The sequence below is a fragment of the Theropithecus gelada genome, chromosome 13, assembly GCF_003255815.1.
Source record: "Theropithecus gelada isolate Dixy chromosome 13, Tgel_1.0, whole genome shotgun sequence".
NCBI lineage: Eukaryota > Metazoa > Chordata > Mammalia > Primates > Cercopithecidae > Theropithecus > Theropithecus gelada.
The window spans coordinates 7,514,174-7,538,052 of NC_037681.1; the positions used below are offsets into that span (position 1 = coordinate 7,514,174).

At 54.7% G+C, this 23,879-nt stretch overlaps 1 protein-coding gene across 1 annotated transcript in view; it reads right to left on the minus strand.

Moving 5' to 3' along the window:
- SH3RF3 (SH3 domain containing ring finger 3) overlaps positions 1-23,879 on the minus strand; it is a 371,252-nt gene that overhangs the window by 87,264 nt on the left and 260,109 nt on the right. The window contains exon 4 of the mRNA XM_025353961.1: positions 19,383-19,736. Within this exon, the coding sequence (XP_025209746.1) occupies positions 19,383-19,736 (354 nt within the window). The remainder of the gene's footprint in view (positions 1-19,382; positions 19,737-23,879) is intronic.

Sequence of the window (23,879 nt, forward strand, 5' to 3'; positions counted from 1 at the left end):
CTGAGGATGCCAGCAGCCACCAAAGCCAGGAGGGAGCCCTGGAACAGACTCCCCTCAGCCTCGGGAGGAACTAGACCTGCCCACACCTTGACTTGGGGCTTCCGACCTCCAGAGCTGTGAGAGAACAACTTTCTGTTGCTTTTAGCCACCTAAGTTTGTGGTACTGCTCTGGAAGCCCCAGGACACCCCATCAGAGGGGCTGTCGGGGAGCCTGGAGGAGGAAGGGGTCCATCTCCCTTCAAGGAGGGAGCTAGGGGTCTCCTCCCTTCCTCGAGGATCCCATTTAGGCCTGACGAGGGGCAGAATAGGGGTCCTGGCAGAAACTGGAGCAGAGGACGCGGCCAGGTTGCAGGTACCTTGGACAAAGACAGGTTTGGCGGGGTGCGGGGGCTGCCTGGCTCTGAATGGGGAAGGTGCCTGTGTCCCCAGTGTGTGTCCTCAGGTAAGTGAAAGGCACTAGAAGCAGAAACCACACAGATGGGAGGGAGAGCCACCTGGAAGTTGCCCCAGGCAGGCAGCCAGCCCTATACCCTGACTGGCCTCACACCACCTTCTTAGCTTAGGAGCAAGAGGCTTCTTAGCTTAGGAGCAAGAAGCTTCTCAGCTTTCTCATCACTCACTGACCAGGTCTGGCCTTGCTTAACTGATAACCTCTGCATGCTGCCAGCCACCTACTTGGCCCTCCCTGGCTGGTCACAGCCCTCCCTGACCAGTGATCATGACCAGAGCCTAAAACCATGCATGCTACGCGGGCAGCGTCTACAAAGTCAGAAACGATTTCTTCCTCCTGTTTAAAGCCAGTGCGCCTGGCAGAATGAGCAGGTGCAACCCAGAGACTCCCCTTGTGTCTCTAGGGTAACTCCAAGTCTCAAATGACTTCCATTGCAATGCAGACACTGTGAGAGAAACCTTTGATTTTCAAAGGCTCCTGAGAGAGCCAGGTGTCCAGAGGGCAGCCCCTCACGGACCTCGTCCCTCGGCTACATGAAGAAGCAGGAAAGGCTGAGCACCGTGTGGGAACAAGGCTGGAAGGGGGCATTCCTTCCCACGGATGGATTCCAGGGTCTTCTGTCTGCCCGGGACACCTGCCCTCTCCATGAAGGGAGACAGGGACCAGGAGGTATCCCCAACAATGCCAGGATCACTTTCCTTCTAGAAAACTCCCCAGAGCCGGTCCGGATCATGGGTCACCATCCATGGAGGTGTAGGTGGGGGCTGGAGAGCGAGTATGAGGGCAGAGACACCCCAAGGGAGGGAGAAGGAGAAGCTGCCACCTCACTCTCCACCAGGCCCTCCCTGCCGCAGGCATCTGTGCAGAGGAGAGGGTGTCCCCGTGCTGCTTTCTCCAGTGTCCACTGAAGAAACGTGTGGGAAGGATCTTAGGGTCATTCACTCACCCACTCAAATAGTTACCAAGCAGGTCCAGCACAGGGACAACAGGCTACACACTGACACTCGAGGAACCTGGTGTTCCCTCCCCCATGGGGAACACCATGGCCTGTGACTGTGTGGGACTTGCAATCCAGGTGGCCAAACACTGGACATATTTTTTTTTGAGATGAAGTCTCACTCTGTCGCCCAGGCTGGAGTGCAGTGGCGAGATCTCGCCTCACTGGAACCTCTGCTTCCGGTCTCAAGCGATTCTCCTGTCTCAGCCTCCTGAGTAGCTGGGATTACAGGTGCACACTACCACGCCCGGCTATTATTTTGTTTGCTGTTGTTGTTTTGAGACAGAGTCTTGCTCTGTCACCCAGGCTGGAGTGCAGTGGCACAATATCGAGTGCAGTGGCTCACACCTGTAATCCCAGCATTTTGGGAGGCTGAGGCGGGCAGATCATGAGGTCAGGAGTTTGAGACCAGCCTGGCCAATATGGTGAAACCCCATCTCTACTAAAAATACAAAAATTAGCCAGGCGTCATGGCGCATGCCTGTAATTCCAGCTACTGGGGAGGCTGAGGCAGGAAAATTGCTTGAACCCAGGAGACGGAGGTTGCAGTGAGCTGAGCTATTTTGTGTTTTTAATAGAAACACCGTTTCACCATTTTGGCCAGGCTAGTCTTGAACTCCTGACCTCAAGTGATCTGCCCTCATTAGCCTCTTAAAGTGCTGGGATTACAGGCGTGAGCCACTGTGCCTGGCTTGGACATGTAATTCTAAGCATGCAGGAGCCCCGGGAAGTTCAGCGTGCACAGGCCCCTTACACAGGTACCCAACCTGGGCTGGGTGTGGCTGGGAGGGCTTCGAAAGGCATAAGGCAGGCTTGTTAGGGAACGTCTTAGTGTGTTTAGTGTTGCTCACGACAGAATACTTAAAACTGGGTAATTTATAACGAAAAGGAATTTATTTCTTATAGTTCTGGAGACTTGAAAAGTGCAATGCCGCACGGCCACTTCTGGTGACAGCCTTCTTGCTGGTGGGGACTCCGCAGAGCATTGCATGACGAGGGGGCTGGGCGTGCTGGCTCAGGTCCTGCTCCTTCTTCTTAGAAAGCCACCAGCCCCGCTCCCATGAGTCTAGGGATACACGAGTGATGATTCAGCCTTGCCCTCATGACCTAACTGCCTTTTAAAGGCTCCACCTCTCAGCGCTGCGTCTGGGGGATTAAATTTCAACATGAATTTCAGAGGGGACACTCAAGCCACGGCAGGGAGGTGGTGAGGGTAGGTGGTGGGCCTAGAGGAGCCCGGGCCAGCTCATGTGGGAGGCCAGATGAAGTGAGGGTTTGGAGGCAAAGGGGGCAGTATCCCCATGGGATGAGGACAGGCTGTGCGGGGCCTCCGGAGAGGGCCTTCACTCTGAGGGCACGGGATCCCTGCAAGACGGGCAGGGAGAAGGCAGCCACACGCCAGGACCTGCCAGCTTTGCAGGGAACCCATCAGGAAGTGCAAGGGAGCCCAGCCTGCACCGGCAGACGGCAAGGGAGCCAGGAGGGGACCTGGACACGCTCAGGGGGCTGTTAGTAGGAGTAGCAGCCGCGACTGTAGCACCTGTGACTGAAGCACTCGCCCTGTGCAGAGCCTACCATGGCTGGGCCCAGCTCTGGGCACTTCCCCAGAACAACGCTTTCAACCTTCGCAAGCCTGCGGATGGGTATTTCGAACTCAGCCTATGCAGAGACCACGTGCTTAGCCACCACACCGTGGTGTAAGTTCCTCACAGCTGCTGAAATGAACAGCCACAGACTCAGGGGCTTACAATCACACAGAAGGTCCTGAAGTCAGAAGTTCTAAAATCAAGGTGTGGCAGGGCTGTGTTCCCCCTGGGAGTCTAGAGGAGACTCCATTCCCTGTCTCTGCAGCTTCTAGAGGCTGCCCACGTTCCTTGGCCCCCTCCACGTTAAGGCCAGCAGTGGCGCGTCTTCCTCTTTCTCGCCTCTGCTTCCACCACCCCATCCCCTTCCCTGACTCTGGCCTCTGCTTCCCTCTCGGGAGGGCCTTTGTGGCTGAGGTGGCCCAGGTGATCCAGGAGCATCTCTATCTCAGGGTCTTCTCCCGTTTGCCACGTCAGATGACACATTCTCAGGTTCCGGGATCAGCACTTGGATACGTGTGGGGGCCATCATTCCCTTCTCCACCAACAAGATTAGGTCTGAAGGACATTGAGGGAGGAGCATGGGCTGAGTTTCCAGCCTTGGCCAGATGGAGAGGCTGTTGGAGAGACAGGAGCAAGAGACCAGAGAGGCCATGAGCTCGCTGCTGGACACGCAGTATTTGGTGTGCCTGGAAATGTCTCAGTGTGGATGATGAGGGTGCTGGTGCCGCCAACCAGGAACTCAGAGGGGATTGGCCTGGGCAGCAGATCTGGGGTCATGTATGTATAGCTGATCTACGAGGCAATGCAGTCTCGTGGCAAAGCCCTTAGCTCCCAGGTGCGTGACCTGTGTTTGTGACCATAGCCAAGATGGCAACTGTGAGCCTCCGATCTATCATCGTGTCCACTGAGGGTCATGAACTTCTGCTCTGACCGTAATGGTAATGGGCCAGGTTTACCCTCCTGCCTAAAAAACTGAAAAACCAGATGAAACCTGAATCAAAGCTCCCAAGACTATAGAAATGAAGCAGTGGAGGACAGAGCCCCCAAGACATGAGAAGATGGGGTGGTGGAGGCTTGTATGGTCTACAGAGCTGTAGTACGAAGTAAGACAATTCATAGTCTATAAAGCAGTTGCTCTAAGTCCACAGAATAGGCCCTCAACAAAGGCTCGTGATAATTGTCCTGAAGCTAACAGGGTAGATGGTGCAGTGGCCTGGGAGACAGTGAGGAGGGAGGACGCCCTGGCCCTGCCTGCGGGACGCCACCCAGAAGAGGGCCTTGACGGAGGCCAAGAGGGGGCAGCCTGAGAAACAGAAGGAGACCCGCAGTCCAGGGGAGACGGTGCTTCAAAGGGAATGTCATTGTTCATTGAGCTGCACGCTGTGGAATGGCCAAGGAAGCCGAGGACCTAGACGGACCCAGCTGTCTTGGCTGACATGCACAGGTGCTTCCTGGGGCAGGTGACTACCCCTGCGGGACCACTGGAGGGGAGTTACACCTCTCGATCCCACTCACAGGACACAGAGGACCCCAGTGTGCTCCGTGCAGGGAAAGCCTTCACTCCTGGCTTGGGCTAGTGGACCCACAGTCCCCTGGTTTCTGTCCCGTTCTGCCATAGTTGGTACCAGAGAAGCCTGCAAACTCAGGTCCCGCAGGGCATGGCCCTCGTGACATGCCCGTGCTGTGTGGAGGGCTGGTGGGGGCAGGGCCCCAGTGCACAGAATAGGGAGGCGAATGGGGGGCCGGAGAAGTTCTCACACAGTCAGCCCCACGTCTTGGTGATTTGGGCTTGTAGACAAAGCTGTTCTCCATTCTAGAGGGGGAGAGACAGACAGGAAGACACAGAGACACAGAGAGAGACAGAGGTAGACAGACAAAAATAGAAAGAGACAGAGAGACAGAGACAGAGAAGGAAAAAAAGCCTGTAGCCCCAGCAGTTTCCTGTTAAGAATGAATCCTAAAATAATCAGACAGGCCAGGCATGGTGGCTCACGCCTGTAATCCCAGCACTTTGGGAGGCCAAGGCAGGCAGATCACTTGAGGGCTGGAGTTTGAGACCAGCCTAGCCAACATGGTGAAACCTTGTCTCTACTAAAAATACAAAATGTAGCTGGGCATGATGGTGGGCACCTGTAATCCCAGTTATTGGGAGGCCGAGGCAGGAGAATTGCTTGAACCCAGGAGGTGGAGGTTGCAGTGAGCCGAGATCATGCCACTGCACTCCAGCCTGGGCGACAGAGCAAGACTGTCTCAAAAGTACATATATATACACACACACACACATACATACATACATACACATATAAAATAATGATAATCAGACAAGTCAGAATGGAGGTACAGGTAAGGATTTCACAGCAGCACTGTTTATGATATGAAAAACCTGCACTCCTGATGCAAGCTAAAATATCCCACGGTGTAGGGCTGGCAGGCTGATGAGGAAACAGAACGCCCCACCGCCTGTGCCGTGGTCTCCATGGCCAGGCCTGAAGGGCCATGTAAGGTATGCAGAGTGGAAATGGAGGTGAGAGCCTTGCATATGAAGGCATATCTAATTTCTGACAGTGATACATGTATTTTCATGGCAAAAAGTCAGGAAACTTACATACCAAACCATAACTTTGCTCCTCTGGGGAGCTGCCTTTTGGGATAATTGTATTGTTTTTTAATCTACACTTTAATATCAAGTGACAATGGTTTCCTGAAACATTTCCACAGTGGTATGAGAAGAATAACAGAGTTAACACTTGAGGTCTGGCTGACGGTAAACCTGTGTCTGTCTCAGTCCCCCATGTGCCATCTTTGTCACGGGATCCTGGGAGCTGACAAAGGGCAGGGGTGACCCTGTAGCACAAGCAGCGGCTGGGCCGGCAGTTCTGTGCTCCCAGGCACCGGGCACTCGGCTCTGCAGCAGCGAGAAGAGTGGGTATGTAAGATGATAGGCACGCACTGGTCCTGCTCTTGTTACCATGCCTGCTGTCCTGTTCTGATAAATGTTCCACAAGCAGCCAAGCTGTCCCAAACCAGCACAGCACAAGCAAAGTGCAGCCAGAGCCACGGTGGGGCCACACTGGGAGGGTGGCCTGCCTGGAGCCTGCCCTGGCACTTGGATCTCCACCTCCCAATGTCCTGGAGCTGCTCAAGCCATACTCCAGTGAAAGGCGGGCAATGTGTTTGGCCAGGAGAGACCGAGGAGACTGTGTTTTGTCTGCTGGGCAGAGGCTGAAGGCTGGGCTGAGAGTGCACACCGTGCAGAGCACATGCACGTGCACCACGGCGGCCGAAGGCTCACCATCCCATCTGTGCCGGCCTCCACCGACTGCCCTGTGTGAGTCCAACGTAAAGCAACCCACAGGGCTGGGTGTCAGGAGGCTCGGGAGGGCTCAGCCAAGGAGCCTGGGGCGTGGACAGTGGGAGCTGCCACAGGGCCCATTCAGGGGGCTGGGGCCTTGGCTACCCTGACACAGGCTGTCCCTAAAGACAGCAGGAGGGAGACATTCTGGCGGCTTCACTGGAATCCTGGCCTTCAGCTGACACTTGATAAAGCGAAAGCTCCTAGCAAATATGTGGGATTTAACAACAAGCTATTACTTAGAGCTGGAACGAGCAGCGGAGAGAGAGGTCAGATGTGTGGAAATGCTTTTTCCCAAAGGTCAAGATGAAGAATGCCTAAAACTGACATGGCTGAGCGTGGCTCCCGTGTGGCCGGCCCTCCTAGCATGGATGTCTGGTGTGGTGCCCAGAGCGAGAGGTGCCACGGGACATCCTGTTGTGTAGGAGGCAACGCTGGGTTGGGCTCTGCCCTCAGGGATATAGAAACTAAAAGTACAAAGAAGTGGCGGGCACACTGGTCGTGGCTTCCTGATGCTGACGGGGTCAGTCTGTCCTCTGAATCTGGTCTCTGTTGCTACGGATGCAAACAAGCAGCAGCTGCCTGGTGGCCACGGTGGGAGGGGGTCAGCGGTCCTCCCAGTGATGGGCTCAGCAGCGCCACACTGGGGGCCACAGGCCCAGCTGTACACAATGTGACTCCCAAGAACACGAGGCCTGCTGGGGGGCAGGGATGAGCAGCCACTGCTAACCCTGGCAGGAACCAACTGCAGGGCAAGGCGCCTCTCCTTTAAATGACTGTAACCAGGAACTCCTGAGTAAAGGCACAGGCTTCCCCATGGCCAGCACCCTGCAAAGCCTGCGCTGGATGCGTTTCCAGCCCCCAACCAATGGCTCCTCTCCCCTGAAGTCTTCACGACGAGGCTGAGAGTTGCTGACTGTGACACTGGGGACTTGAGGGCTCCTTGCCTCCAGCTCCAACCGTGGCACTTGGCCCTGGACGCAGGCCTGGCTTCCTCCTAACCACGAGCCACCTTTCTGATGCTGCTTTGATTTTTAATGGCTTGTTTTTAAATGATTCCAGGCCTTAAGGGATAAGTAAAGACTTGGCAGGAGTGAGGGAGTCAGCCCGTGATAAAAACAAGAAAAGACAAGGAGTTCCAGGTGCCTTTGAGTAAAAAGAACTGGGGACATGGCCCTCAGACAGATGTTCATCCTATCTCCAAGATCACCCGATGGAAATCTCTGCTCCGACTTCAAAGCTGAGTGCAGCCCTGTCTGCCACGAAGTCGCGCCCAGCAGCCCATGCCCAGGAAAAGGCTCTGACTAGAATAAAGTAGGTTTGCACCATGGTTTTTTTAAATGGCTCCATAATGGATATCCGCCAGGATTTGGCCTGGGCAAGTGGACACACGTGTTCCGAAGGAGCTGGCCGACCATGCAGCGGCCCAGTTCCCTGACGCACTGACCCTACAGAACACTCCAGCATTCCCTCCCTCGGGCAGGATGCTCAACAACACAGCCTGTGAGCATTTCACACGAGCGCAGTAGTGCAGGGTCAGCTGGCAGGGCTATAGGTAGGAGAGGTTGGCCTCGTCTGATGGAACTTAACACAAGCAAACAGTAAAGTGACAGCGTGTGCGCTGATGGTGCGTGGAGCTGTGGGGGCCCTCCGCACCGAGGTCAGGGCTGGAGCTCAGCCTGACTGTGCAGTGCCCTGGATCCAGGCAAGCTCCACTGCTCCTGCATCTCTCTCCCTATCACAGAGCTCACAGGTGAATGGCACACAGCCCTGGAGCTGCTAGTCAGTAAAGACTGGGCTGTCATTTGTGACGGCAATATGTTTCATCAAATTCCAGCCTCCCCTGGTTGGAAGCCTGGTGTCAGCTCTGGCGGCAGTGCTGTGGCCATGGGTCCCCGATTCTACACCGCCCGGTTGTAACCAGACACTAGAGACTCCTCCGCTGCATTGTAATGGGGCCCCTAAGCAGTGGCTGGGAACCAGGCCATAGTAGTTTCCTGCTGGGATTACTAAAAGGGAAAAAAGGGGGTCTGGGGGTTGGCAGGCTGTACGGGGGCTCCGAGTCTCTTTCAGTGACACTATGGAACAGACGAAGACCCCGAGAAGAAACATCTCGTTTAAACTTTTAATATGAGTCCAGAAAACACTGTTATCAACCCCAAGGAGCAGTGAAACGGGCATGCGTTATTCATCACTTGCTCCCACTCCATTACACGGGGTGTAAATCAGACCCTCATGAACTTGCTTCCTAAAGAAAACTCTGGAATAAAACATTTATGGCCTGATTCTTCTGCCTGGTTCTGCAAAGAGGAGCAAGCAGCTTGTGCAGCCAGAGGCCCCGCGTGCCTCTCGATCTCCCTCTCGGGGACGGCAGCGGCCAGGAAGCCCCAGCGAGGGGGTCTGTCCTGGGAGAGGCAGCGGCCATGCCTTCTGCCCACATAACTTCAGCACTCTCAGCTGGTGAGGGGAACTGCTTGCTCGCCGCTGAAGATGGAGACCAGAACTCACCTCCGCTGCTGCCCACAGGCCACCTGCCCCCGCAGGAGTTCCAAATTTGCTGCTGGATATTTGATCCTCACCCACAGGTTGGATCTGGCCCAGCATTCTGCTTTTGTGAATAAAGTTTTATTGGCAGCCAGCCACGCCCACCATTCACTGAGGTCTCCAGCTGCTCTGACACTGCAGGGTGGAGCTGAGTCACTGCGGCAGACACCACCTGGCTGCAAAGTCTAGATTATTCACTATCTGGCTGTTTCCTTTAGAAAGCTTGCTGCCCCTGCTCTAGGTGTCTGTGATGAGAAGATGAACCTCCTCCCCTTTCTGCCCTTGTCTTACTGGACCAATAATTGGAACCAAAAAGTGAAAGTTGTGATCAAAAGCTTAACAAGGAATTCCCACAATATTACTAAGGAGAATGGATTAAAACAGTGGAATACAGGAGGAGCGCATCCATAACCCGACTCCAGTTTGGGGAATGAAAATCTCAAAACACTAAGAGGAAAGGGGAGGTCTGTCAAGGAAGTTATAGGACCCCTTTCTCACCTACCCGGGGCTTCCCAAGCCTCAGCTAAGAAGCAATCTATCTTGCCCTAGAGCCTTTCTTCTATCAGGAAGAGACGTGGATGGCCTCCGCTCATGGCCTTCCTCACAGATCTCGCTTGCCTGTTGCCTCTGATGGTAGCAAGGCCCTGGACCCTCCTCCCTGTGCGCACCCATCAGGCCAGAGGCATCTCCGTCCTGCTTTGCATAAAAGGCACAATATTCATCCACATCCAACTGTGCATCCGTTCTGCCTTCAAACAGAAAGTGCCTCCTTTACAGGCAGTGGCTGCAGGAGGGGTGGACTTTGAAATATCCTTTTGTTCAACTCTAATTCACTGTGTCTGTCTATCCGTCCTTCTGTCTGAGAGTGCCAGTGCCAGGCACTGCCTATACAGAGAGGGAAAGCACTCTCTGCCACAGCAAAGCTCACGGGCTGGTAGAGGGGACAGTGACAGGGGGACAAGGTCCTGAGAGCAAACCCTGCCTGGGCGTGAGGGCATGTGGGACCCCGTTTTTCTCGCCCCCCAAACCCACACTGCATCCAGATAACGCCTGTGGGGAGGCAGGCGGTTTAGCCTGGAGCATGAGGACAGATGAGCTCTGGCAGAGGGAGGCCGAGGCAGTCAGGAGAACTGGGTGGAGAAGGTTCTTAGCTCCTCACAGTCCTCCCGTCTAGGGCCATCACGGGCCTTCACATCGTAGCCCTGAGGACACCGACCTCAGTGGCCTAGTTTCCTCCTGCTTTACCTGTGCTGATCAAGGCCCTTCCTTCTTTCCACCCTCTGAGGCATAGACTGTGTGCTAGTCTCCTGGTGGGCTCCATGGGGCCTACAGGTGGCCATTCATGAAAAATCCTCTGTGGATCCCTGCAGGATGTGGCTTCAACAGCTGCTAGGACAAGGGAGTGGCTCTCCTATGCTGCCAGCCAATAAGTGCCCACCCAGAGCTCCCGGATGCTCTCCAAATGCCAAGAAGACCCAAGGATCTTTCCTGACTCTGCCCAAGGATGGCCTGGAGGCACAGGCAGAAACCCGTGGATCCGGTTCCTAGCTTGTCATAGCAGCAAAAGAAACACTGCCGGCACCCTGCACTGTGATTGGCAAGCTTTGCGATCGACAAAAATCATCAGGACGCCAGGTCGCAGGCAGCCACGGTGCCCTCTGTTCCCACTTAAAGACCAGGATTGGTAAGTCACGGAGGTACAGCTATTTCCAGATTTGTAGAAGAAAGTTTTCTTGTGTAAGATTCTCACAATGGGATTTTTAAAAAATTCATCCCAGGCTCCCTTACTTTTTGTTTTGCCTCCTTATAAGGCACGTAATTAAATTCATAACTTTCTGAAAATGCTAAAAATAAGCCCAGGTGCTCCGCTACGCAGGCAGTTCGTGCTCTGCAGGTGAGAGCCAGAGCCGGAGCCAGAGGCTGCATAGGTTATAAGCAGTAAGTCTGGGGGCTGCCAGGCCTGAGGCAGGAAGGTCCTGCTTCAGCTCCTTCAGCTTTTCCCCAGCACTTCCTCCTGCTTGAAGCATCTGTCTGTCTGTCCTGTGGCAAAGATAAGACCCAGCCAACACAGGAAGCTGCATAGGAGACAAATAGCAGCTGGTGGTGCATTTTAAAGTTGCCCAGAAGCTTCCATAAGGAACTCTCCTCATTTACTTCTCAGACACGAAGAGACTTGAGAAATGTTCTCTTTTGATGTTCTCCCGGCTGAATTTCAAACACTTCCCCTTCCATTGATTTTAAAGGGTATGTTCCTAATCTCCAAGGGTTGCTTATTGGGAGGTAATTTGTAAGTCATGGTGCTCTCCAGAGCAGGGAAGTTGGCAAGAGCCAGTGAAGGTGCTGGTCCTGGCTGGATGGCGAGTCAGCCTGCGTCTGACCACACTCTGGAGCCACCAAGAGCCCCTGCCCAGAGGCAGGACACTCATGAGCAGTATTAGTGGGTGCCACGGCAGTGCAAGCATAACATCAGAGCCACACCGGCCTTACGTTGGAAAGGTGTCGGCTCTTCCTTTGAAGCTTCCCAACCTCTGTGCTCAGAAATGCAAACTTGCTGAGTTGCAGGGAAGTGACGCCTGGGGATGGTTCTCCTCAAGGCCCTGCTGGACTCCATGTGCCCACCCCCTCAACAGGGTGGGGCTGTAGGATTGGTTTTGGCCACTGAAAAGAGCATGAGCAGAGGCTTCCTTGTGGAAACCTCATTTCTAGTTGCCTCATTTCTGCCCCTGCTATGGTCCTGGAGACATTCTACACCAGGAGTCAGCAGGCGTTTTCTGTAATGGGCTCAGTAATAAACATCTCAGGCTGTGTGGGTCTTACGACTCTCTGCCACAACTCCTCAATATCTCTGTTATGGCCTAAAAACAGCTGCGGATGATACACAAATGGGCGTGTGTGACCCTGTTCCAGCGAAGCTTTCATTTACCAAAAGCAGCAGTGGCTGGACTCAGCCTGTGGCTGTTTGCTGGTGTCCCGGGTGAGGATGGTAGAGCCAAGCCCTCTTCTGCCGGTGACTCACAGTATGAGTGAGAAGCAAGCGTCCGCAGCTTGGTGCCCTGGAGAACGTGGGCTGCTTATCACGTGATGCGGCCACTCTCAGTGATGGACGCAGGCACTCCAGAGCTGACTGCCCATAGAGGGTCCTTGGGCACCTGCTTGATTTCATACTTGGTTTATGAGGAAATTTTTCTAAAATGTAATCAACCATTTCCCAATTTGATCCAATAACTTAAAAGCAAATGTGTCATAGTAGAGGTGGCCTGAATGGCTTCTTTCCCCCTCCTCTGATTATCCTTCCTCCTCCACCAGAGCGCTGACATGTGAATGATACTCCATTACGCCCGAAGCACCAGCTGAGCCTCTGACCTCTCCCAATCGCAAAGGAAGAATCCCTAGGGGTGCAAACATGAGCAGGACGGGCCAGCTGAGGCTCAGCCAGCTGCATGCCCTGGACACCTTCAGCCAGGGCCCCACAGCTGTGTCCTCTCCCCAGCCATCGACGTGCAGCCAGGCCTGTGAGGGTTGGGGAAGGTCACACAGCCTCTTAGCTACCACGCTGCTTTACGTACAAGACCATCCAATGAGGAATGCTGCTGGTGCTGTTTTGTGGCCCACCCAAGAAGGAAGCTAGCGTGTGAGAGCCCCACCTGTGGGCCACTGGCACCTAGCTCCTGCCTTCAAGGACCTAAAAGCCCAGGGAGGAAGTGGGGACAGCCATACACACAAATAATGTTCCATCATGGGCACATGGGAAGTCCTGCAGGCAAAGAGATAGTGGGGGAATTGATTTGGTGGTGGAAAGGTGACATGGGGCCACAGAAAGCTGCCAAAGGGGGTGAACATGTCAGATGGCCTGAAGGGCGGGCAGGCCCCTTTCTGCACAGGTATGTGTCTGTGGTTGCTGGTAGGTAGAATGCCATGCTGAAGGGCAGCAAAAGGGACATGGGCAGGTGGGAAGGGATTAGCTGCGGCAGTCTCGGGGAGAAACGAGCCAAGGCCAGAGCAGTGTGGGTCGCAGGCAGCAGATTTGCATGGGCTTGTGGGAGTGGAGAGTGCTGCCGGGAGCTGGAGAGGCAACCAAGGGCCAGTCTGAAGGCTCCCCAGAACCTTCCAAGGGACTCAGCAGGGAACTCAGGGGCAGGGAGTCAGCGTTGGGGAAGACGAAGAGTGTTAGCTCAGGGCACCTAAGGACAGTGGTGACTCCTTGAAGAGCAGATGGAACACAGAAGGGGAAGCAGGTTTGCGGAAAGAGGGGTGTCATCGGTTGCTCCTGGCATGCACTGAAGTCGAGGCGTCTCTCCAGGAAGCCAGCAGGTAGTTGGAGAAGAGAATCTGTAGTTTGAAAGAGGTGGCGGCAGGCAGAGTTTAGGGACGTTGGCTGGGGTTCTGGAGAGGGTGAGCCCCCATGGGTGAGTGTGCCCAGGATGGGAAGAGAAGGCGGGGGGCACTGGTATCTGTGTAGATGTAGGAGCTAGAAAGAAGGTCTGGCAGGAGGGGCCGGGACAGGGCTGCTCTGGAAAGAAGAGTCACAGATCAAAGGGGACAGGCTCAGGAAGGGGTGCTGTCCACAGCGTCAACTGCTGTCAAGAGGTCAAGATGGTGGATGAGGAAGGAGGACACTGGGCAGGGCACTGGTAACTGTGGCTGGGTCAGCTTCAGCAGCAGGGGTGGTGGAAAAGATCAGACTGCAGAGAGTCGAGCACATCCAGGGGAAAGAGGAAGCAGTAGGTCAGTGAGAGAAGAATGGGACTGGGCCTTCCACAGAGGCGCTGGGAGGGCACCCAGTGGGAGAAAGGTCAGCTCTGCTTGGCCGCCAGCCTGGGCTGCACCCCACCTGCGCAGGCCCTGTGTTCCCGTGGCAGCTTCTGGGAGGCGCCCAGCGGCAGCCCCAGCAGCTCCTTGGCCACCGTGACTGTGCCTGTGGCCGGCCTAGGCCTGGCAAAGCTTCCTTCTAGGCCCCACTCCCACATCCTTCTGTCCCCCGTCCCTGCCCCTGCAGAGTAGCCGCTGAGACTCCCAGTCTCCAGCCTGTAGCATTTCCCACATGGCTACTCCGAAGCCAGGCGCTGGCCTGTTCTGCATCGGCACCTCCCTCCCCGCCGGGTCTTGAGCTCACCTTACACAGCTCCCAGCTCTCTCCTCTGTTTCACAGCTCTTCTTTTTCAGCATTCTCATCAACAAAGCCTCAGCCTAAAGCCCTTTCCGGCAAAGAGCTGGACAGTGGATATTTCAGGCTGTGTGGGTGTCAGAGTCTCTGACGCTTTTTCTTCTCCTTCCTTTACTTCTTCCCCTCCTTCCCGTCCTGCAGTGGTCTCGGCCACACCCACTCCTTACCCACCGCCAGCCTTCCAAAACCTCCAAGACCCAGCACAGCACCAAGCCAGAGATGGGCTCTTGGAGCAGACAACAGTGACTAGAGATGATGTGTCTGGTGTCTGGCGTCTTGGGCTGGTGATTCATTCCCCGATTCCCTGAGCAGCAGAAACAGCCACCACAGCCAACACTCAAGGTACACCTACCAAGGAGGGTGGCCCGCACGCACCCCCTCACTCCACCCTCGCAACGATCATGAGGGTGTGGGGGGGCACAGCTTGGCTCCATTGAACAGACAGGAAGTGGAGTTTCTGGGAAGTCAGGCAGCTTTCCCAAGGTTGCAGGTACAAGGATAAGTGCTCAACCTGGCCGTCTGGCTCTGGAGGCTGGCTCTTAACTGCAGGGCTCCAAGAGGTTCAGTAACTCTCCTGGGGTGACACAGCTAGAGAGTGGGAGCCCGCACCTCCACCCCAGCACCCTGTCCTGTGCGCTGCACTGAGCCTGGCCTCAGCCTAAAACAAAAGCAAAGCAGGGGCACTTTACGGAACACTGCAGGGACCTGCTGGCATTCTCCTGCGCGTCTCCTTTGGCTTGAGGTCAGCCCTGTGCATTTTACAGAGCAAACTGGAAAGTTAAGTGATATCCGTGTCCTGACAGCACTCCTAACAGCCAGGGTGGGGCCCTGGAAGGCCAGGGAGGGCTGGCACGGAAGCACGGCCCTGAGGCGTCACCTCCACCCGGGGGGGGCCTCAGCTTCCTCATCTCTGAAGTAGAAATAATGAACGACTGGCTCACTGTGGGGTGAGGTGGGCCATACAACCGGGGAAGCTGAGAAGTGATGCAAGCCAGGACAGAGAAAGTGAGATCAGCAGAGGAAGCCAAAGGAGAGATGGGGACAGGCAAACCACAGATGCATCCCCGACAGCCGCGGGGAGGAGGCCAGCCTCGGCCAGCACGGGGCTCTCAGGCTGTGCGCCCAGGCTTCACGGTGCTCAGGCACTCGGAGAAGCAGGGAAGTGTCCTCTGTGCTTCAGACTCATTTCTGAAGCATTCTTCCTTTCTATTTTAAGACAACACCAAAGAAACAGCAAAACCAGTCCATTACAGCGAGAGCCCCTTAATTCGGCCAGCTGAGGGGCTTCCTCATCCATATCCCCCCACCAACCCTGACTGTGGATCAACTGCAGTCGATGCATTGGACAGCACAGTGCCCAGCAAATGGCTCATCTCTACTCCAGCTGGCTGCGTTTCCAGGGCAGACACCTGCTGTTTGGACCTTTCTACAGAACCCAGTGCAGTGTTCAATGAGGATTCAATAACTGTCGGGGACCATACCATGCTCACCCCAAAAGTAAACGCACTGGGACACACAACGCACGATCTGAAATCCTCTGCTCCCCATGGCCCAAAAGTCCTGGTCCAGATGACCAGCCTCGCACACTTCACCAGCCGGTCTTCCCCTACGGCCCCAGTCGCCAGGTGCCAAGAATTCATCCTGTCAGTCAAGATATACTTTATCACAGCCTGAATGGACACGCTGGGTCCTGAGGGGACTATGAGAGGCAGGGGACTGGCTGCTGCAGTGGCCCTTGCTGGGGCCAGCATTGCCCCATGCTGTGGGCACCAAGGAGCCTGGGGTTGCAGGCCTTCCTGCTCTGTCCACTCCACGTTTCCCAAGATGGCAGTGCTGGCACGCGAGAGGCCTCTGTTTGTGGATGAGCACATGCACACAGCAATGCTGAATTTCTCCAGGCCAATGATCAAAGCCGACGTGCCATGCCACCCACTAACCACAGAATCCTGGGTCTGGGCTCCCTCTCCCAGGGTGTGGCCAGCATGGTGGGGAAGAGAATCCCTGAAGCACTGTGGTCACAGAAGGACCTGAGTCTGGCTCGCCTTGGCTGCCACGGGCCAGTCCTCAGGCCAAGCACTTCCTGGTCAGACACACATGGCCAGCAAGGTGGTAGGAACCAGGAAGGCAGTGCAGAGCAAGGGCAGACCGGGAGGGCTTGGTCTCTGGGCACATCCAGACCATAGCAGGACACTGGAGCCCACAAGGGCAGCACGTAGAGCTCACACCTGCACCAGGTGCCCCTTCTGTCTCCCAGCAGCTCAATTAAATCAGGACAGGGAGACAGGCGGCATCTGCTTTATTTGACCTCTTGCCCTTTGAGGTGACCCAAACTAAAGTCAGGAGCCTGGCCATGACTTTCACTTCAAGTCGAACTGCTGGTAAGTGGATCCCAGGATCCCAGTCCCACTAATCCCTAATTCTAATCCCTGTGGAGCCAGGTAGTATGCAAATTAATAGAAACATCTGTTCCCTTCCTGCCCCAGTAGACATCAGACTGCAGATGGCTTAGAAAGGTTCCCTCTGCTTGTTTTAACACAGAGGCCATGGCAACATGAGATGCTGGTGCAGGTGAGGATGCGGGAAGGAGAGGAAACCAGATCCTGCACCTGCGTGTGCTGAGCCCACATCTCAGGGGCCTGCGGAAAAGTGGTGGAGAAGATGTCCCGGGCCCTCTTGGGACACAGCAGCAGCTTTGCAAAGTTCATGGGCCCTGTGGGCTCCTTTTTTAGAACTCCAAGAAACACCAAGGGCAGCTTTGGACATATTACCCACAACACAGGACACAGGCCAGACCCTTGTGGGGGTAGGTGCTGGCCTGGCAGTTCCAGGGCCACCTCTGGCTGGTGATCAGGAAGAAGGGCCCTCCCTCTGGTTGATGGGCGTCCCTGACTACAGTAAAGACCTACCCAAGTGGTACACAAGGGCCAGGCCACTGCTCCTCAGTCCTCTCCTTAGGGGCACCCCTCAAACCTGCCGCAACTTCCCTTTGGGCCAAATTTGTTTCACAATACAACTTTCGACTGTTCACATCGCCAGTAGCTGCTCAGGTTGCCAAGGAGGGACCCCAGCTCTGGGCCAGAGTTACCACAATTTGTCGTTGGTGACAAACAGGGTGAGCTTCCCGAGTCTTAGCACCACCATGACAACCTGCCTGATGTCCAGGATGTTTGAGCAAAGAATAAGCAAGACTCTTCCAAGAGCCACTGCTTGTGGCTTTACCCCGAAGATGTTCACACACGCAGGGAGCACAGCCACACTGGCCCGACACTGAGTTACCATGCCCCTCCCAGGCATTTCCAAATAGGAGGTGCTCAAGAAGAATTTAGCCCAGGTCAGGAGTGGAGTTAGGGTTGAGACCAAGGCTGTGCTTTCCCCATAAGGAAAATGCACCAGCAGCCCCCGTGGCTGTTCCTTGGGGAACGTTCCCAGGCACAGGCTGTGGAAGCTTCCAGGCAGTGGGGTAACCATGGGGGCAGATGACTGCACGGTTACGGCTCCAGATACTACAGCACCCATTCCAGACCACAGTCTCAGCCGCCAATGAGAGCTAGCGTTTGTGTGTGTGTGCACACCTACGCGTGCAGATGAGTGTGTATCCACCAATATGTGTGTGCATGTATAAATGTCTTCATGTGTGCACGGGTGTTATGTGTGGGTGTTTATGTGGAAGGGAAGCATATAAGTTCACAAGTGTGTGCATGTGTGCACAGGTGCATATGTGTATATGTGTGTGTGCGTGTGTATGTGCAGGTGTGCACCTGGAGCGGTGTGTGTGTAAATGCACGTGTATGCATGTGTATGCATGTGGAGGGGGTGCATATAAGTGCACATGTGTGCACAGGTCTATATGTGTATACGTGTGTGTGTGTATGTGTGGGTGTGCATGTGGATGGTGGTGTATGTAAGTGCACGTGTGTGTGTGCAGGTATATGTGTGTGCCATGTGTATGTGTGAGTGCACATGTGCATGGGAGTGCATATGTGCGGGTGTGCATGTGCTCAAGTGTACATGTAATGTGTGTATGTGCGCACATGTGTGCATGTGTGTGTAGGCTGATGTGGCACATCTAGATCACACGGCTCTTCTCCAGAAGCTCAGCAATTTTTAAGACAATTCTCTGTATAAAGTTGTCTGAGTTCACTGTGATTTTGAACAAGACAGTTCTTCTCAACCAGTTGCTTATGGGTGTCTGCCCCAGGATTTCCCGCACATCAGTGCCCTTGCTCTGAGGCGTGTCCAGGGCAGCCAGAGGGACTCTGGAGGGAATGTGGAGTGTGGTGGTGGGTGGGCCACTGGGTGGGAAGCAGCAGCGCAGGGAGAAATGGCGTGGGTACCATCGTGTGGGCACCTTGGGCTCACCCATGCACACCTGCCACAGTCCAGAGGAGGTCTGATGACAATGGCACAGGAGTGTGACTGCAGGGTCGCCCTGTCGGGCACTTGGAGAGCCCCTTCCATCTCCGGCTGCAGTCTCTGCATTCATAAAAGGGAAACCTGCCCAACTCCTGCCCTGTGCATGGCACTGTGAAGGGTCTTGTCAGAGTTACAGGCAAGTACTTACTAAATATTGTACATTATTTTTAAAATTTTTAAATCAATTTATTTTGTTTTATTGATTGACTGGTTGCTTGTAGAGACAGAGTCTTGCCCAAGCTGATCTTGAACTCTTGGCCTCAAGCAATCCTCCTGCCTCGGCCTCCCAAAGCACCAGGATTACAGGCCACTGTGCCCAGCCTTTAAATGCTTTGCTTTGGTGACTTCAATTTACAAAAAAAACTAGTGGAAATGGAGTCTAGAAATAGAAGGTATCTGTAGAGACAATGGTAATGAAAGTACTCAACAATACTTTATTCTGGTTCTGAGCTCTGGCTCTTTCTTTCTCTTGAAAGGGAAATTAGCAAACATTGCAGAGATGCTAAAAATATGCTAGCACTAAGCTAGCACTCTTCCAGGACATAATCAGACATTCAGAAGCCAAATGACATGGGAAAGAAAAACCTTGTCATGAGGTGGGTGGGTATTACTCAGACATTCCCCGGACCACTGAGAATCAGCTCACACACCACTAGGCCATCTTCTGAACCAGGTAGGGCACACTCACCATTCTCCACGCTTCTGATGGTGGGCGGGACCCAGTGCCAGGTAGCAAGGGGCAAACCCCGCTCAACCCCAAAGGGCAGTTCTGGGTGGCCTCCATGCTAGTTGAGGAACAGGGAGCACTGAACATGGAGCTGAGGATAGAACCCCAGAGAACCCAGGGATGCCTGCCCTGGCCCGCGGGATGTTACCTGGGTGGGAGCAGCGCATGACAGATGAGCAAGGTCTCCAATCCTGGCCGCGGCTCGGGGATCGCTGGAGCTGATCAACACTGGAGCGCTAATTTCCATGGAATGCCTGTGGCTGGCAGCCTGGGAGGATCTGTGTGTCACACTGAGCGCGGTGAAGGAGTGGCGTTTCTTGGTGTTCTTCTTGCCATCCACACGCCGCTGAAAGGCACTGACCGCCCCTGAGCTGCTTAAAGTGGGACTTGGGGCCATGCTGGCCACAGCGCCGGAGTCAGAGGGCAGGGAGGCATTGCAGCTGGATGCAGCGGCTGGGCACGGCTTGTCCATCTCAATGAGCTGCTTGGCGGAGTCGTTGAGCTGAGTGAGAAAGGGGAGAGCGGGGGCTTCATTAAATCATGGTCACGTGCCACACCAGCCCTCTGCACTCTCCAGGCCACGTTCCCATTCACAACCTGGCAATGTGTTCAAATCGGTCAGACGGCAGGGAAAACACAGCAGAGGCTGGTGGGGTGGCATAGGTTTTATTGACAAGGTTTTTGGAGCAGCTCAAAAACCCCAGGAGCCATGACGGAGAGAGGGGACTCATAGAGAGGAAAGTGTTTTCCAAGGGCCAGTACCTTGTCTCCCCAATCTTTTCAACTGCTGGCCATTTCTGGCATGCATGGTGCAGCCCTGCAGACAGTGAGGGACCAGGGACAAGACGGGAAGGAAGCCCCACATCAGAAGACATGGGCTGGCTCTGCATGCTCCACAACAGCAGGTTCCCGGCCTGCCCTGAGCACTGCAGGTCCCCGGAGGAGATTTCAAAGCATGTGACTGGAATGCACTTTCTAATGGCTGGTGACCAGCTGTGGCAGGGGAGTCTGCTCTGGTCAGCATGAACCACGGAAGCTCTCTTCAGTAACCGCCTCCCCTCAGGCTGTCAAGCCCCAGAAGCTGGCCTTGAGTGCACCCCACAAGTGTCAATCATCTGTCATCTTGAGTGATTTGGCGAGTCTCAGGACATGACTCCTTCCCACATCTCCCACCTGTTCTACAAGACAGCAGGCATTTTGTGCAGCGAAGAGTTTGACGAAACTCTGATCCTGGGTGGTGCTTATCAGGAAAGGTGACATGAAGGTTCAAGTCCATGAGCAACCGGGGAAGAAACCCTCCTGGCTGGCTAAGCCACATCCTTCCTCTCAGGGCTACGGCATCGCCTGGAGGGGCTGGGAGGGGCAGCCCAGGCACACCCACTAGGGGAAGGTCCGTGAATTACACAGCCTGGGGGGGGGGTACCAGCTGTGAGAAAAGGCTCCCTGGGCTGGTGCTTGGGGCCTGGTAGGTCAATTCACCACCTGTGAGTGACAGCGTCCCCTGAACCTACACCTGGAGGAAGTTTCCCACTCGGTTGCCCAATGGAGCCCCTTCCTCCTTAGGCTGTACTCGGCTCAGCCTAAGTGCATACCTATATGGGGAGCTGGCAGTGATCTGAAAGAATAAAGCAGAGGGAACTCTTTACTGTGTACACAGAGGTGGCTGAGAAGAAAATATGATACTAGAATCAGCATGGGATGATTGCTACAAGCTGGGTTAAGCAAATGCCATCAGGCTGGGTAAATGCCTGTGAGCTTCCACTCTTTCTCCCTCACCTTTCCAGAAGTAGCAGAAGGAACTGAGTAAATGCCAGCTGCCCTCTGGGCAGACCTCCCTGGAGGAGCACAGAGCTCGGGGCAGGAGGAAGCGGGAGCCGTCTCTGAGTTTTCTCCTCACCAAGCAGAAACTGGGCAGGGTGGGGTGGTTGTGTGCAGGGCTGACACATTCTGTCTGCCAGGGTACTGTTTTGGGCTTGGGGCCCACAGGGTCTCTGCAGCAGCATGACTGGGCTGTGTGCTGTAGGGCACCACAGAGGCACCTAGGCCAGTGGCCAAAGGGCTTTCCAAAAACTGCAGGTAGGCCACTGGGGCGCAGTTTGAAGCCTTCATGGGAAAAACGGGACTCAGCAGTTGCCAGGAAGTAGTTACAGGATTCAGAAAGGAAGAGGAGAGAGGCAGTGAGTCAGTGAAATCCATGAAGGTGGGAAGACCATAGCAGGCAAGTGAAGGACCACGTGAGCCACTGTGGACGTGCAGGCTACCTGGGGCAGTCACATCCGCTCTGTGGCCAGCCATGGGTGTACACTTGGCATAGGCTAAGGATATAGGCTAAGCCCTGGCATGGGAGGCCAGCAGGTGCCAGGAGGGGCCTGTCCCCTACACCTACCAGGAGTTGAGTCTGACGTCAGCCTCATCTAGGAGACTCCCCTCAATGCTGTGAACCAGTGAAGGGAGATGCCAGGTCTCACCCAGATACAGAGCTAGCATTTGCAGCTGGTAGCACCTTGATGAATTATAAAAACAAAAACAAAAAACCCAGAAGCCCTGCTGAGTTTAAGTGGCATGAGAAAGGGCGGCTCCATCACAGGGCTGCTCCAGGCAGGCCGAGCAGATCACAGGAGCAGATCACAGGAGCAGGGGAGCAGGACGGCTGCAGGTTCCAGCTGCCTTCAGACCCGGCCCAGGCACATGGCTGTCAGCGTTTCCACTACAAATATCTGCCTTTCAGAGGAAGGTTACGAAAAACCTCACTCCGGGATCCAACATGTGTGATCTAAATCCAGGATTATTTCCTTTGAAATGTTTCCTCCAACCAGGCTCAGCTGTTTTGCTCAATTTTATGGCTGTATTCATTTGCTTCCTCCTAAGCGCTACTCAGAGAACAAACCAGTGCCTGTTCCCTCCCACAGCCCTCCGTGGGGCTCTCCAAATACCTGAGAGCCAGCTTCCTGGACCCCAGTGTTCTCTGCCCACTTGACAGGGTCTAGAGGAAGACAGAGCAGCAGGGCACAGTGAGCACGGTCCTCCATTCATCTCACTCACTGGCATGGGAGCACGTTCTAAACACACCTGCCATGCGCCTGCATTTGGGACATCATTACACAGCAATCATGGCAGCAATAATGCTGAGGCCGGGCTCAAATGATTCCCTTTTCCCCAAAGGAACAGGCCTGGAGTGTTTCACTTAGTCCCCCTGTGACTGTTGAGTTGGTACTGAAAACTGTTTTCAAAATCAGGAAATCCAAGCACCAACAGGTTGTTGTACGCACATCCAGAAAAGATGGGGCCCTGATCTGAATGTCAGCATAGATTTCCGGGATCCCTATTCTCATCAGGGGCCACAGCAGCCAGGAGCACGGTGCCTGGCCCCTCAGCAGTGCCACATGTCACTGAGCACTGGGTGGCCACCAGCACGTGTCCCTGAGAGGCTGCTCACAAGTGACCGCACCGTGCCCCCTTCACGGCCGAGACGGAGACTGAGGGTGGGGAGGCAGCATGCATCCCTCATGCCTTAGCAACCCCAGCCCAAGGCCGGTGCTGAAAGTGAAGGCAAAAAGCTTCCATCAAGATAGGCAGCTTCAACAGATGGCAGGAGAAGTAAGAACTCCTGCCTCAAAGAAGAAAGTCCTCAATGCTTCATCCAAAGCTTCAGCATCCTCAGCAACCCTGCAGCATGGCTGCTGCAAAGGGGTCTGCAAACTGCTGCCAAGGGGTCTCCTAGGAAGAGGAGTGGTTAGGCTGTATCCTGTTGACTCATCTCTGCTTCTGAGCCAAGGGGCTTCTCCATGGGGCCGTTTCCTCCTGCCCTGTGCAGTCTTCGTTCTGGAAGTACAGAGTGGACTAACCCGGAGGGCCTCAACACGCTGATGCATCTCTACATGCATGGGACTGAGGGGTCATTTTCCACCCACCACTGGGGACCAGGTTTGCCAGACTCACACAGGCCATGGAGTCCCAGGCACTGCTACAGATCTGTGACTTGATCCTGGGACAAAACTCACCATCTGGGGAAGTTTTCACTGTCTGCACAACAAGCTCCAATTAGTCACGTCATAAAGCTGGGCCTAGATTTGGCACCAGTGCCATCCCAATCAGAAGGCCCCTCACCAGCCACACACATCCTTGTGGGCCCATGGTCACAGGACGCCCTCGCCTGCCTGTACCTGTGCGGGACGGCAGCTCTCGTGCACCCATTAGGAGCAGCCGCGCTTTCCCAGCTCCTCACTATGCAAGTTGGTGCAGACTTGTCTTGCACACAGGCCTCCATGCTGCAGGGAAGCCCGGCGGCTCTGCCCTCCCGTGTGGTATGGATTCGGCCTGAGGGTGCACCCCTTCCCAGCAAGGTGCCATCTGGAAAGGAAAGGACTCCAGTGGCTCTATCTGCATGTGGGGTCACCTTGTTTGTTCATCAGGTGGACACCGCCCTCCTACATGGATGTGCACACACATAACCAATGCACCCAATCACTACACTTTTCACGTTTTTTAATGGAAAGAGAACACATTTTCATCTTCCATACAAAATGGAAACAAAATGATAACTCAATATTTTAAACGTCTTGGCAACTTTATCCATTCATCATGAGGACTGCTGCTGGTACCTGGGCAGGAGTTTGCCCATCCCAGGGCCTGCCCCCGTTCTGGG